The sequence below is a fragment of the Parasteatoda tepidariorum genome, chromosome 2, assembly GCF_043381705.1.
Source record: "Parasteatoda tepidariorum isolate YZ-2023 chromosome 2, CAS_Ptep_4.0, whole genome shotgun sequence".
In the NCBI taxonomy this organism is placed as follows: domain Eukaryota; kingdom Metazoa; phylum Arthropoda; class Arachnida; order Araneae; family Theridiidae; genus Parasteatoda; species Parasteatoda tepidariorum.
The window spans coordinates 97693944-97710031 of NC_092205.1; the positions used below are offsets into that span (position 1 = coordinate 97693944).

General features: G+C 30.9%; 1 protein-coding gene across 1 annotated transcript in view; it reads right to left on the minus strand.

Annotated features, from left to right (window-relative positions):
- Positions 1-3409: 3409 nt before the first annotated feature.
- LOC107449753 (UFM1 specific ligase 1) overlaps positions 3410-16088 on the minus strand; it is a 37656-nt gene continuing 24977 nt past the window's right edge. Inside the window, exons 11-17 of the mRNA XM_043051739.2 lie at positions 14392-14644; positions 11613-11770; positions 10728-10861; positions 9128-9208; positions 6745-6836; positions 4474-4685; positions 3410-3656 (exon numbers count right to left, since the gene is read on the minus strand). Of these exons, the coding sequence (XP_042907673.1) occupies positions 3505-3656; positions 4474-4685; positions 6745-6836; positions 9128-9208; positions 10728-10861; positions 11613-11770; positions 14392-14644 (1082 nt within the window). The 3' untranslated portion in view covers positions 3410-3504. The remainder of the gene's footprint in view (positions 3657-4473; positions 4686-6744; positions 6837-9127; positions 9209-10727; positions 10862-11612; positions 11771-14391; positions 14645-16088) is intronic.

A 16088-nucleotide genomic window follows, 5' to 3' on the forward strand; every position in this document is an offset into this window, starting at 1 on the left:
TTAAAATTTGCATAATTTTCTATTTTTAACAATAAATGCATACTTAAAGTGTTTATTTTGTGGAAGTCACAGGTATATAAATTTTCTCTATCATACAAAACTTTATACTTTTAAATAAAAAAAAAAGCAATATGTCTTAAAATTTTGGACCGCTGTTAGAAAGCTACTAGAAAGTTTAATATTTAATAAGTTGTCTTCTTTTACTCATCTAAAATAAATATTCGGACTCCAATTTCATTGAAAAACAAAATTTTTTTTACATAAATAATTACTTTAAATAATTCTATTGTCATACCTTAATCCAACTGCTTTAATTAGTAAAACGAGACAAATTGTAGCCTATAGCTCACACGCAATTAAATAAATGGAATTTACCTACTTTTATTATAACACCAATCCCTGCTAACATTTAAAAATGCTATAAAAGATATCATTTTTTAAAAATAAAAATAGTAATAAAAATAAAATAATAATTTTAACTGTGCAGGGACTTAATATTTTTAAAAGAACTTTCGTATAATGCTTAAATTATTTATATGAAGTGGTGGTCAAAATCATTTATGAATCATCTTTATTAAGTAAGTATCAAAAGACTACAAAAGGTAAATATAAGGAAAACAAATAAATAAACAGAACATTGTTTTTATTAGGTCTGCAAGGACGCCAATGCTACTAGTATTTGAGGAAAGTCTGCTTTCAGCTCTGCAGAGAAAAAAAAACATAGGTCGACAAACAGCAATCATATCTGGCAAATTTTTTAAATTGTAAGTTAATATTCGCTCGTCGGAAAAAATTTAAACTTAAAAAAAAATTGTAGCTATATTGTTTGAATTTTATATTTTAAGCCGATGGACGCACTTTTTTTGTCAAATTGAGAAATTAGCATTTTGCCGAACATAATTCTTCACTTAAAAAAAAAAAAGAATCATATAGAGAAATTTTAGAAGTCTATATTTATTTACAATACATATTAACATCCGAGTCCCCTGATTAAAATAATCCTTTTTTTGGTCGTAAAATTAAACTATATAACAATTTAAAAAAAATAGAATTTTACAATTTAATGGGCGTAACCATTTCGAAGTTTGTATAAAACGGGGTATGATATCTTTAGAAAGAATACGCGGTTGCCAAAAATATGATTTTATTTACAAAACTGAACTATCACGAGACACAGAAGAGAATATTGAATTTAATATTTAAATTATTCTAAAGTCATCAATCGATGCATACAAAAGTAAAATTTTCATATCAAAATGTTCTTTAAACGTTTCGTTAAATGCAAGCGAAATTTAAAATCTTTTTATTATCGAATAATTTTTGCGTTATGAGAACGAGACGTGAGGAAAATTCCTGAAAGAGCGGTGAATGCGTAATTTTTTATTACAGAACTAATTTTTAAGCTTGCAATGTATGGTAAATTGCACCACAGAGTACTAAATACATCGATCACAGAAAAAAATGCGATCTTAAATTTACATTAAAAAGTTGTTGTAGTTAATTAACGTCACACTAGAGCTGCACAATGGGCTATTAGCGACGGTCTGGGAAACATCCCTGAGGATGATCCGAAGACATGCCATCACAATTTTGATCCTCTGCAGAGGGGATGGCACTCCCGTTTCGGTAGCGCGGCGACCTGCACGCGAAGTCGAGCACTTTACGGTAGAACAGTTTAACGAGGACCAATACCGAGGCACCCTCGGTCCCTACGCTGACTAATCCGAGTGGTCACCCACCCGCACACTGCCTGCAACCAGTGATGCTTGACTTCGGTGATCTACCTGGAACCTACATTAAAAATAATTTGCATATTATGGTATAATAATCTGTGATTATAACATCTCAAAAACATACTTCAAAAAATGACGCGAGAAAAAAATGATAAAGTATAAAATACGTTTTAATATAAATGTTTTGAATTCATTTGTTTGAGCCCCCAGTCGGGGAAGACTTGACTTCCTGCCAGGCAAAGTCTGGCGTCATTCTTGAATATGTTAACTAAGAAGTGCGAGCCGTGGTGGCTCTCACTTTTTAGGCATTTATATACTACTAGCGTTTAAAGGGCAATGAGAGAAGTCACACAAAACATAAACCCAGCCATTGATTCAGTCTGATTTTTTACAGTCTTGATCTACAAGAGCCGCTGTGACTCAAGGAATAGAGCGCTCGCCTCCCAATGAAGTGACCTAGGTTCGATTCCAGCGTTGGCTGGTTGATTCGAATTCTGCTCGCGGCTTGCACCCACCACAATGCGGAAGCAAAAGATCACCAATGGCAGACGGATCATGGATTAGAGTTCCCTTGCCTCCAGGCTAACAGAGGGAGGTTTTCCACTGCACGTAACGCAGATGCGGGTTAGTTCCATTAATATTATTTTAAGATCTCTGATTTTTAAGAAAATATTATGCAGATATATATTTGTTTCTTGTTTGTTTAAAATCGAAATATAGTTTGCACGCGAAAGGATTTGTACACTAAAAATTGTTTGATTATTATTCATGATAATTCAATTACCTTACTTGATCTTTTTTTTACATTCACAATGTAATTCTTCATTGTCATCACCCTGATCGTCACAATAGCTGTTGCGGATAGCGGCGTCGTTTTGGAGGACGAAACCCTCCTCGAAATGAACATTACTTGACTAATGATTTATTGTGTGGTGAGTAGGATGTAGATAGTTAAGTTTTCATTATTCATTTAAACGTTTAGACATTTATATATATACATTAGAAGGAGGTAACCAATAACCCCCCTTGAACATACATTAAAACTACGTCACTGGTTGCGCTAGTGCTTAACTTTTTAAGAGTTAAATGTGAACAATCCATAAACTAGACTTACTGTTTTTACATATAGCACCTTTTAATTACTTTTCAGGAACTAAAAAATATTTTTAAGCACTAAGCACATAAACAAAATATTTTTTAAAGACTTTACATGATCATGATAATATAACTAGTTTCTGACAAAGAGCTCTTTTTTTTTATTACATTAGCCATCATAAAAAGAAAGAGAGATTTTTCAGTTCAATATCAGAGGGAGAAAAATGAAGTCAGAAATTGCGAATCTCTTGCAAAATGCAGCGGAGTTGCACACAATTCCCACTGAATCCAGGTCAGTATATGCCGATGCGGGATACGCTACGAAACGACAGTAAGCCGAAATGCTTGAATGATTTGTGAAAAATTTGAATAGAACAATGTGAAAGCCACGCTTTTGCATAATACGTGACGAAAATCGTCATAGTAGAGAAAAAAATCTCATTTTCGAAAAGGGAGAATTAAGCGCTTTTTAAACGAAAACGCTACGCACCCTGATAAATTAAAGAAAAGGAATCATCCTTACTTTTTAAAGGTAGTGTTAGTGTCAGATAATTAGATGAAATAATGAACAAATAAAAAGATTGAATATAAATAGATAGCTTTATTAAACAATAAAATAAATAGCTCTATCAAATGAAAACGCCTGGCTATAAAAAATTTATTTATTTTATATCATTCAATGTACAGAAGGGTCAGTCTCAGATATGGAAGACTTTTTATACGTAACGGCTACCTCTTTGATTTTCGACATTTTCTCAACTAAAGTAGTTTCGATCGTTTTCTTCTCTTCTTCATCGTCACTGGGTGTCAGTTTCTTTATGACGAGTTCTGAAATAAGGGAAAAAAAAGATATATAACTAGAGAGAACACTTTCATACACTTTTCTATAATCATAAGTTTTTCTAGAATCATTAGTCATTTACATACCCACAGAGTAATTACTGTATGACAACAAGATTTTTTAAACCAGTAAGTATATTTATTATGTAACAGGGTGCGTAGCCCAATCTTTCAACAAAAAAAATGAACCTTTTTAAGTACTTTTTAAGCACTCAAAAAATATTTTTAAGGACTATACAACACTAACAAAATGCAAAATAATTTTCAAAGACTTTACATGATCACGATCAAATAACTAATTTTTAATTCAAATAATTGTTTTCTTGATTATATTAGCCATTAGAAAATGACCGAGAAATTTTTCGGTTCGATATCTGAAAATGAAGCCTGAAATTGAGAATATCGAGCAAAATGCAGCAGAATTGAAACATATGAGCGCGACAATCTCACGAAACACAGCTCAGTGGACGCACATGCGGACATGCAAGTATTTCATCAAACATGCAAAATGATCGGCCCTTTCATACGCTATGGACCGACGGCACGTTGAAATAGATTGTGGTTGAAGGGATTGGATAAATTTTGAAAAGAACAATTTAAAAAGCACCCTGTTGCAAATCACGCGGCGAAAATCGATAGGGTAAAGAAAAAAAAATCTAGTCTTCAAAAAGGGTAATGTAAGCACTTTTTAAAAACACCGTATGAAAAAAAGCACTTTTTAGCATTTTTTATAAACGCTATGCACCATGTATAAAACAGCAAAGAAATAAGTAGCATTAAATAGTGAAAGGCGGCAGTGTATTACCTTGATAGGTAGCCAGGAGCTCGTAGACTTCGAAAGGCACTTGCCTCTGTAGGTAGACAATGATGTGTGGGACAAACTTCCCAGATGCGTGCAGCATGTTGTGCGTGTGGGTCTGGAAGATGAGAAGGACGGCCACGTGCAGGCACAGGGCCGGTTCACTTGCTTCTGACAATTGGGTGAGGAGAGACTGCCTGTGATTGGCCAACACTAATCTGAAAAATAATTACTTTCTTCATTCCTTATAGTAGAAGATGTTAAGATAAACATTTTACAAAGGATTGGAACCACAATGGCTAACCATCGAGGCGTGATGGCTCGGGGGGATAGAGCGTTCACCTTCCAATGAGGTGAACCGGTTTCAAATTCAAGCGATGGCTGGTCAATACAACGACCACAATGCTGACGTAAAATCAGGGCCGTTTTATCCATTAGGCACTGTAAGCAACTGCCTAGGGACCCCGTGCTACAGAGAAAAAAATTGACAATGTTTCTTAAACAGTAAAAATTGAATTCGAAATTTCAATGACGATTATCTTGCTCTGTACATTACATCGACGCTATTTTAGTACATTTCTGAACGCATTCCAAATTAGATATTAATAGTATGGTAGTTAGTTCATATATAACGCAGTAATATAATCGCAAGCAATTTTATCGCGATAATTTTAACGCCGACTAATCAGATGACTATACAGCAAGAGCAGCTTTTTTAACACAACACGCTTGAAAAACGAGCAAAATTCTTTGTTGTGAATGCACACTTACTGTTCTGATACCTACCATAGGTACGTATATTCTATGGCCAAGCTACCAAAGAGTATGTAAAAATAAGGTTGGCAGTACTGGTTCGTTCGTCGCATGATTGGGGAATTCCCCGATCCACTAAATACATACGTTGTATTGTGTCATAGACAACATTTTTGAAACATTTTTAATGTAATCGTTGAATTTTCACTTCGTGCAATTTGTTTGCGAGTTTTACGGCTGTGAATGAAAAGAGAGTTTTACAGTTTGTGTTTCAAAACTTACGAATTTAGAGCTAAGTATTGGATATTNAAAATGATGTATTGGAAAAGGTTAACTTTCAGGATGTCTTGAACGATTTTGTAACAAAAAAAGTTAGAAGAGTTAATATTTAAGCTTATTGTATGATTTTTTTTAAATGCATATATTAATTACTTATATTCTTTTCGTTTGATTCAATATTTTTATTGAATAATGTGATAATATACTATATATAATATACTGTGATATATAATAATTAGGAAGTTAGAAGACGGTAGGGGAGGGGGCCCCGAGACGAGCATTGCCTAGGGGCCGCGACATACATAAGCCGGCCCTGCCTAAAATATCCTCAGTGGAAGACGGATCGTGGGTTAAAGCCCCCTAGCCACAAGGCTAATGTGTGAGGTTTTTCTCTTCACGTAACGCAAATGTGGGTTAGTACCATCAAAATTTCCACCATGAAGGCAAATTTCTCCCAATACGTGATCCAGGAGTTCCAAATCAGGTTCAAAATTACGAGGCTACGGAGTTGAACATTAGTAGTCATAAACCCAAATATTGGGTCGGCTATTCGACGATGTTTAAAATAAAATAAAATGGCTTACAGTCATTTATTTTATATGGTATATGAAGTGAAAGCATTTCCAACGTTACTAATAATATTCGGTGGAAAGGTTGTAACATAAGTGATGAGCAAAAGGTTAAAATAATAATAGTTTTTTTTCATTGGCAGTTTTTCGTAAAATTATTTAAACTTGTCATAATGTAATCAGTAAAAAATAAGTATATAAATAAAAGGTAAAAATAGTAGGTATGGTTAAATTATGATCATTAATATTATACTAGATGGAAGATAGATATTTATAGATTTCAGATTATTTGAACTAATTTTGAGAATGAATATCTTTTGAAATAGTCTAATAGTTATGAATCTAACACATGTTCTAAATTATCAGAAAGTATAATAAGACACGTAATAAAATTATTTCATAGAAAAATACTGAATTTAAAAATAAAAAAAAGAAACAAAAAAACCCTAAATCTGTTTGCAATCAAATTATGAAATAGAAAAACAGGTTAAACAAAAATATTAACACAAAACGATAATAGTATTTTTATGAGAAAATAAAAGAAATTGGTTAAAAAGAAAGCAATGTGTTACAAGATCAATGTAAATCATATCAATACTGATAAAAACAATAAAAAGCGGTTGGTTGTCTTCATTTTATTATTCTTGCATACAATAAAAATAACTTCAAAAATTACCTTTCCTTCTTTTTGTCTGGTTTTCTGACAATCATATCACAAATTCCAGCACCTAAAACAGTTTCTACTGCAGGATGAAAGTCCTCCAAATTCTAGAAATGACAACAAACAAGAAATAAAGAAAATTTATTAAGTTAACTTATAAAATGAAGAGAGGAAGTGGTGGGAAAAAAAAACTTAAAATTTATATTTTATCTGCCTACAAAATATTGATTGTAACAGTTTATTTATATGGGCCTCAAAAATTATTTTTAACTTCAAAAAGATTCCACAAACTTGTTTATAAAAATATCTAAATACAAGCTGTCGATTATAAGCTGGTAAAGATTAAGGCATTTCAGAATGGCTTTGAGTTTCAGTTTCTTCATAAAATTTTCGAAATACATTTTAACTTGCATTTAGACACCATTCTGAACAAGAAACAATTCCAAAATAATTAAGATGACTGAAAATTCAAGAATTTATTTATAGCAAAAACAGAAGATCTGCATTAATTATTTTTTTTTAAAACCAGGGTAGTGTTTTATTGGGTGAGTCGGTTCTTCTACTGGAGTAGTCGGTTTGAAGGTTGGATTATTCCAACACCCAGGTAAGAGCGTTGGTCATACTCCAAAAGGAAAGATAAATTGATCAAGGTATCCTTTATTTTTCACTTTGGCGAAATAAATGTTACGAAAATACATGAACTGGCAGAAGGGTATATCTCCCACGTGGGTCCAGGTTCTCCCTGTTTGCTTCAGGGAGAAGATATTACAATAAGCATTAGAGAGTTATTTAAATTTAATATAAATTTATATTCAAAAGATAATTGCAAATTAATAAAAAGAAAGATGAATACGAGATCCACAATCTGTGAGCGCACAGGGGGAGAGAGGAAAAAAGGCAGAGCCTTGGTAAGAGCTCTACGGGGTAAACTGGTCTATCTCCAAAAGATAGTGTATAGCGGTTGTGAGAACCTCTACAGTCAACACACTAGGGGGTAAGCCCTTGAGATTTCGCAAACGCCAAAGAAGTCGCTTCAGTTGGAGACAGCCCAGTAGGCAATTGGCACAACAAACATTATGATGATCACCTCACAGGTAGGAGGAATATATTATATTCTGAACACATGTTTAACTGATAAGTATCTATGAATTTCAACGATAAAATGTCCAACATTTAAACAGTTTAAGAATTACTCAGTTTAAAAGATCAGTGTTGGAAAAAAACATTTCAAGAACCTTGCTTTGTAAGTTACATGATTGTCTTTTTTGTTTCTAGATGTTTAATTATCAACAGGAACTGGCACATATTGATATTAATAAGTTTTTTAAATTAGTTTGACTCAAAGAAATGAAGAGGTAAATTAGGATAGATATGAGAAGTGATTGCTAGAATAAGAAATTGTCTGTTAATTTTTCGAAACTTAATTAGAGATTCGGACATTGAAATAAATATATTGAAAATATTAGGTTTTAAAAAAGAAGCCAATAGCAATAATGACTGAAAAAAAAAGATAGAATCATTATGTTACAATATTATCGTATAAAAAAATACTGAAAATCAATAGCAATATTAGCACAAAAAAAATTAAAACATTAAAATGCAGCATGAAGTGATTATTTAAAGGCACACTTCTTATTTTGCGTGTAATAATAATATTGTATTAACATAAAGGAATTTTAAAAACCATATGCAATTAAGATAGAGGTGAATTAGGAAAGATATGTCAGGGGATTGTTGGAGTAAGAAATTAGCTACTAATTTTCAGAAACTTATACTAAATTAGAAATTCGGGCACTGTAATAAATAATATATTAAAAATATTAGGCTTTTAAAATGAAGTGAATAGCAATAATGACTGAAAAAATGATAATATCATTGTATCAAAAATAGAATACTTAAACGATGGGATATAATATGAGAGGATATTGACATGTTACTTTATTGCATGAAAAACAAATTGTTTAACGCCATCAAAAATTAGCTTCATAATATCATATTTTAATAAAATATAAGTTGAATAAAAAGAAACAATTTTCCAAACGCTTGCAATTTCAGAATTACTTTTTACATAATAAATTTTACATTCGTTTTTGTCATGGAATAAATTCTGGCCAAAGCCATTCATTTCAGAATTTTTCTTTAATGCTTTGATTTGAAGTTAAGGTGAAATTGCACTATTACAACTCTTGTAGGAAAAAAAAGGTGTTTAAGAGAGGCATAAATACCTTGTTAAAAACATTTAACAAACTTCAAAATAAAATTTTATAAAAAATTTGAATTATAAAAAATTTGTCGGAATATAATTTTTGTTTCGCATAATTCCAAAAAATTAGCAGAGAAAACACATGTCTGAAATAACTCTAAGACGTTGAACAAATTAAATCAATAACTCACATACCTTTGCATTTAAAGAGTTGTGAAGCTTTATTAGTGGCTGTCGTATGTCTTCAGAAAATTTATTTATAATCTTTAGACGTTGCTAAAAAAAAAAAAAAAAATAATGATAATGTAACAATATAAAAATAATAAATAGTCAGGCAAAATTTTGATATAAGTAAATGTAAGTTAAGATATTGAAATAAAGGCAATGACATAATTAAAAAATAATTTAAAAGCTTGATATGTACCGAGTTGAAAAATTTATGCAAAATCATGAAATATGATCATTCCTTACCTGCAAGTTGACAAATGTGTCTATATTGAAAAACTTTATTTTTTATTTTATTTTATAACCGTAGTTGAACAGCTCATGCAATTTCGGGTTTATGGTTATTAATGTTCAACTCTGTAGCCTTATAATATTTGAACCAATACACAAGACAAGGAAACTCCTGGATCAGCACCCACTCAGGCATGGTTTGTTATGGGAACATGCGTCAGTCACCATTTGCTACAAGGGGAGTCTTCGGCTGGCGGGATAAAACTCACGGCCTTCGGACATGGACCAAGTGCCTTACCAATTAGGCTAACATGGCCCATAAAGCTTAACATAAATATTTAATAAAATAAAAATTTTATGAAAAAGTATTCTGAATTTATTTTTTTTAAGTGTTTAGTTATGCCAAATTAGAATAATTTCGATTAAACAGTGTACATGATTTAAAATTTAGAGAAGTGATTGTAATATTAAAATAAAATTTGGTTTTGAAGATGGTGCACAAAAATTAGAAATTGGCAGAATCCCCGTGGCAGAATTGCAGTGATATGGCAACATTGTTGCAGAACCTTAGAGTTCTTGCAAAAAGATTTTCCTCTTGAAAAATAAAAAAATTTAATTTTTTTTCTATAGAAATTGACATGTAATATTTGAATCCTGCATTTAGATAATTAGTTTTTGGTTACTGATATTGATTTTCACATGGTTTTTAAATATCCTGATATATTTCAAACAATATGGAAAATTTAAATCTTGCATTTGAGTACTTATTTTTTAAGGCGTTTTTTTTTTGAGGTTTTGGAAGTTAGCGGTATTAATTTCACCACAGTTTTTACATCTGATATTATTCATTACAAAACCTAATCACGAATTGAAACATGCATTTGAGGAATCTGATTCCTGTGATTTCGTCATTGATCTTTTTTTCGGCAATTACTTCTAAGGAAAATGCAAAGAAGCAAATAATTTGCACATATCTCCCCTCAACAAAATGCAAGAATATCACCCATAATATTAGAACAAAAAATGATTATATATTCAGTAAAAGAAATATATGTATAATTTTTTTTTGTAAGCACAACACTTTTGTTATTTTAAATCAGTAATATATATATTTGTTATTATTAAAAGTATCTTGTAGAAAGATATTAGTGGATAGTTTTGTCGCAGATAGCTCGAAAAAATTCTGCCACAGGGGATTGGATTTGGAAATATGTTTTCAAAGTTAAAGCTCAATGTGGTTTAGAAGATGGTGTTTAAAAACTTAAAATTGATGATTTGGCCGTAAAATGGGTTGGAGAGAACGACTAATAATCTGGATAATAGAGAGTGAATGGAGTACCTCAATAGTGAAAGATGTTTCCGATTGAACAGCTGCCACACCATGTTCCTGGGCAAGGTAATTGACAATCATGTTCACCAGGTCAGAGCACAGAGTTTTCAAAAGATGTTTTAGAAGTTGTGCACAAACATCTTCTGTGGAAACAATAAAATAATATTTAGCTGCATAAGGGTGTTTTAAAATTGTATATAAGTGTGATTAATATTTATTTTATACTGGTGTGTAGCCAGATTTTTTTACAAAAATTCACACCTTTTAGGTATTTTTTAAATACTCAAAAAATATATTTTTAATCACTCCCCCCCCCCAAAAAAATCATAACTAGAATCTGCACAGTAATGAAAAAAAATCTCTATCGTTTAAAGTAACATTTATTAAGATAAAATAAATAAAATTCAAAAATATTTTCAGTAACTTGACTTAATCATGATAAGATAACTAGTTTCTCAAAAACATTGCAAAGAATGTAATTTAGAACAACAATCGATACGGCAAAGAAAAAATCTCTTTTTAAAAGATAGAAAATTAAACACATTTTACTAACCCCGAATAAAAAAAGCACCTTCAAGTACTTTTTAAAAATGTTACGTACCCAGATTTAAACATTTTTTACATCTTCTAACTAAATTATTTTTTGCTAGATGCTTATCTATAAAGAGATGAATTTAACATACACATCAAAATAGTGAGTTGTTAAATATTACAATTTATAAAAAAATTTCAAAACTTTTTTTCTAATGTTTCCTTCTCCCACAAAAAAAAAACAAGTCCCTTTTTAGCCTTTATTGCAAACCACTGTTAATTAAAATCAAACCACTTTGCAATCATTTTTGAGACAGTTATAATGTTTTTGACAAAGACAACTTAAAAAATATTTAGAAATACCTGAAAATAGCTCTGTTGCTTTTTCAAACATTAAAATGTGGCTTAAGAGAGTTGTAAAATTGTTTTGATAGTCAGCATGTTGCTTACGACGGCTGGATCCTGCAGATGTAGATTCAAATAAAGCTTTTGCAACCTCTTGGTACTTCTTTTTAAGAGGTCTGAAATCAATATTAAACTATGTTAAAGATATTTAAAATATATTTGAAGAAAACTAACAATTAAAAAATTGTTAGTATTTATATCTATATTTTTAATGAAAAAAAAAGGTTTATTCTCAATCACTGATATATTCTTTATAATGGGTATCGGGTAACAAATATAAATGAAACAAATGCATTAAAGATAAATAATTTTTTACACATCTATTTTGGACATACATTTCTCGATAAATTTTTTTAGTAATGATTTAAACTATGGATAAAAGAAAAAAAAAACAAATTTAAATTTAAAAAACAAAAATAAAACCTTCAGTTTCAATAAATTTTATATTCATACATGCAACTTTTTTTAGGGGGAAAAAAACTAAAAATCAGGAACAAAGTAACAAATTAAAATACACAAATATTTACCTGGAAAAAAAACATATTAAAATTGATGTATTCTTGTTTTCAATTCAAATCAAAAGTTTTTTTTTAAATGATTAATAATAAAATAATCAAAGTAGCCAAAGAAGAAAACAAAGGAAATAAAAAAAAGTATTAAACAAAACATAAAAAAGTGACATAAAAAAATTATTATACAAAGTATTGTAAGTATTAAAAAAAGTATTATACCAATTAAAAAATATGAATGACACGCTTATTACCAAAATAAAAAAAAAAACAGTGTACATAAATATATATATATTTTTTATCAAATCTTTTTTTGTTTCATAAAATTCAAATATCCTTATAAGCTAATAAGTTTATTTGGTTTTATCACCACATTAGAGCTACAATAAATAGTAAGTAGAACTTTGAAAAAAAATTTAAAAGAGTGTGTAGCAAAATTTTTCAACAAAAAAAAGCACCTTTTTGGTACTCTTTTAAGACCTCAAAAAATATCTTTACACACTTTTTTAAAAATGTATATAACTAAGATATGCACACTAATAATTTTTCTTTCTCCACATTTGAAAGTTCTCCATATATATATAAACACATACAAAGATTTCACAACATAACATGATAAAATAACTAAGAACTCAACTCTTACATACATATTTAAGTAGAGAATTAAGCAAACTAAATAAAAATTTTAATAAATTTATATCACAAACGTATGAATGGTTTTGTTAGTTTTTTACTTGGTACAGTACTTCTTTAATGAAATGATTGAAATGTAAATAGAATGAGGATTGAAGATAGAGAATTTTGTAGGAAGTAAATTATTATATTCACATTATTTAACAAGGCTGAAAAAAATTGAATTTTTATCTTATATTGTTTTTAAATCAAATAATAAAGAGTTTTTTGAATTGATAAATCTGAATAACAAATTTTTTTTACTGAATTTGCTTTAAGTTTTGGTAAAGAAAAGCGCTTCACATTATACAAATGTCTTACCTCTAAAAATTATTGAGTTTTTTTTTCTTCATAAAATAACTCAAAAGCCCTAAAATTTTAATAAAAAATCCAGTAAAATAAGATAACAATAAAAGGTTTATGCATTTAAAGCAATAAGTGGTCAGTCCCTCAGGTAAAAACTCACTGCTTTAGACTCAAAAAAAATTGGTGAATTATGTCACTAATTTATGTGACATAATTCCCAACCCCCAAGTCAAGTTCAATTGTGGTTACTGATCTATAAATAGAATGATGCGAGAACAGGGGTCTGTCTAGGTTTTTCTGAGAGGTACCTATTTTGTGAAAATTTAGGCATAATGTGAAAAATTAATAAATTATATTAAAAAATCAACATAAAAGCATAGTAAAAATATAGATTTATCGTTTCTTAAGGATACAAAATAAAATTTTAAGATAAAGTATTTTGTGAAACTACCGTTTTTCCTAAAGTTGAATTTGTGAAACTACCATCGTTCCTAAAATTTAATTTGTGAAGGTACCGCTAAACGGTAGTAAATTCGGACTGGATAGACCCCTGGAGAACGTCATCAATTTGCCAGTGAGGAGGACTATGGTGCTTCACCAGCAAAGAAATTTTTAAAAAAAGAGAACAATTTTTTTTTCTTTGTTTGTATTAAGGAAAAAGGTGTAATAATCCCTATGATCAGATAAAATTCGTGAGATTTTCGGTTTAATTTCAGGGGACAAGAGATAAAACCTGAAATCTCTCGAAAAATGTAGAAGTATTGCATGAGAGTGTGCGTGAAACTTTTTCAAGGAATCTAGCTCAGAGTTTGTGCTTGAGGAGCCATGCGTGATACAGCCAACAAGTAAAATGATTGATGTTTTCACATGCCGAAATGTATTGTGGTTGAAATTATTATTAAAACGTTGAATAGAACAGTGAGAAAATTGCACTTTTCACAACATTGAAGGCAACTATTGGCGTGGTAAAGAAAAAATCTAATTTTGGAAAAAGAGAAAATTAAGCACTTTTCATAAACATCCAATAAAAAAAGCACTCTTAAGAGCTTTGATAAAACAAAAATAAGTACCTTTAAATTTTTTTAAAAACGGTATGTAACCTCTTTTATCCTAAGAGTAAACCATAAGTTTAACTATCACATAAAATGGTAATTCATCTCGTAATTTTGAAGAAATAGTGCACAAAAAAACTAAGGGTATTATAAAATCACCATTTTTCTGTATGTTAGTCGCATAAGGGTTAGCTTTACCTATGTATTTCAACTGCTATATCCGTGATTAACTCATCCGGGCAGTCACGAAATTGTTCCAAACTCTTCACGTGTTTCTCTACTTCACTCGCAGATAAAAATTCCAAGTCCAACTTCTGAGGTTTAGATTGTGACTCAGTTTCTTCATCGCTTCCATAATCATCAGTTTTTTTCTCAGTGAAGTATTTACGCTTCACGTTCTTAGTTTTCGTCTCCCTTCCTTGACTTCCAGTTCCACTACCTGATTTACCACCTGCTCAAAAAGAAAAAAAAATCCTTTATCAAAAAAGACGACAAAAAAAACCCACTTAAATCATTATTTAAAATAATAAAGTTAAATAATTTTGGAGAGAGGAGTTATCGACAATGTCAACATTCATCTATGAGAAGCAACCTTGCCAAAGAATCCAGTTAACATATCTAATATACTAGTGAATTGGGATTATATATTTGTAGTGTAGTAAATAGGAATTATATTTTTGTAGTGGTAGAAACACTACAGTACTCCTCCACCAGAATTATACCTGTGATAGAATTCGATGAAGGGATACCACTAGTTGATTCATTGCTGTTTTGTGAGAAGCCTGGAGAGCTGTATTAAGATCACCATACTTTTTGAGTGCTAATCGTGAGAGATGTATTAAGTTCACGATAGTGGTCACTCCCGAGTTGCTTTTAGCAGTCGAGTGCATATGCTTTACATCGTGTGTTATCGAGACTGAAAAGCAACAGTGTGAGAAGGACAATGTCACAGTCAGAATTCAACTGTTCAATGTGGACCATCCATTGAAGTAGGCACATTCAAATCAAAGTGGGAGTTTCTATTAAGGTAGGCGTGTCTACATCAGGTCCGAAAGTCACCAGTGTGGAACATTTGTTATCGACAATGTCAACCTTAATCTATGAAAAGGTACCCCCCATAGAATCGAGTTAACATGTCTTATATACTAGTGAATTAGAATTATATTTTTGTAGGGGTAGAAACACTACAAGTACAAGTAAATGTTTTTTCCTTTTTTGCAGACAATGCTTGTCAAAACTTAATGGAATACTTCTCACGAGTTATGTTTCGAGACAACTTAACAACTAACTTTAGTTACTGGACAAGCACAAATAAGCTGAGCTAAAAAGCGAATAGAAGGGCTAGGTCACTACTTTGAAGAGACTTGTCCCGCTCTGGGCACCTGATATTAGTCATTGAGGTCACGGCAACGCAGTATCAACTTTTCGTTTTAAAAATAAATTGTTTTGCATGTTCATGTAACTACCATTCTTTTTTTTTAAACTGATTTCAATACCAAAATATATAGATATCAGAAAATATAAAGATGCCATCAAATGAATTATAAAATGTACTAGAAGAATGCATTTTATAATTCATATGTTCATGGTACAGACGTTCAAACTCAGAACTCTATCGGGCCTTTAGAGAACCTGATGTTGTCAAGTATGTAAAAATCCAAAGAATTAAATGGGCTGGTCACATCATTCGAATGAACAGAGAGCGTTCGACAAACATAATTTTTTCGGCTCAGCCCATCGGATCAAGGCCCAGAGGTCGACCAAAGCTGAGATGGGCCGACTGCGTGGAAAGAGACTTTTCAGTCTTAAAAGTCTCAAACTGGAAGACAACTGCCAGGCGGAGGCAGGCCTGGAGGAAGTTGATTGAGAAGGCCAGGGCCCACCCGGGGCTGTCG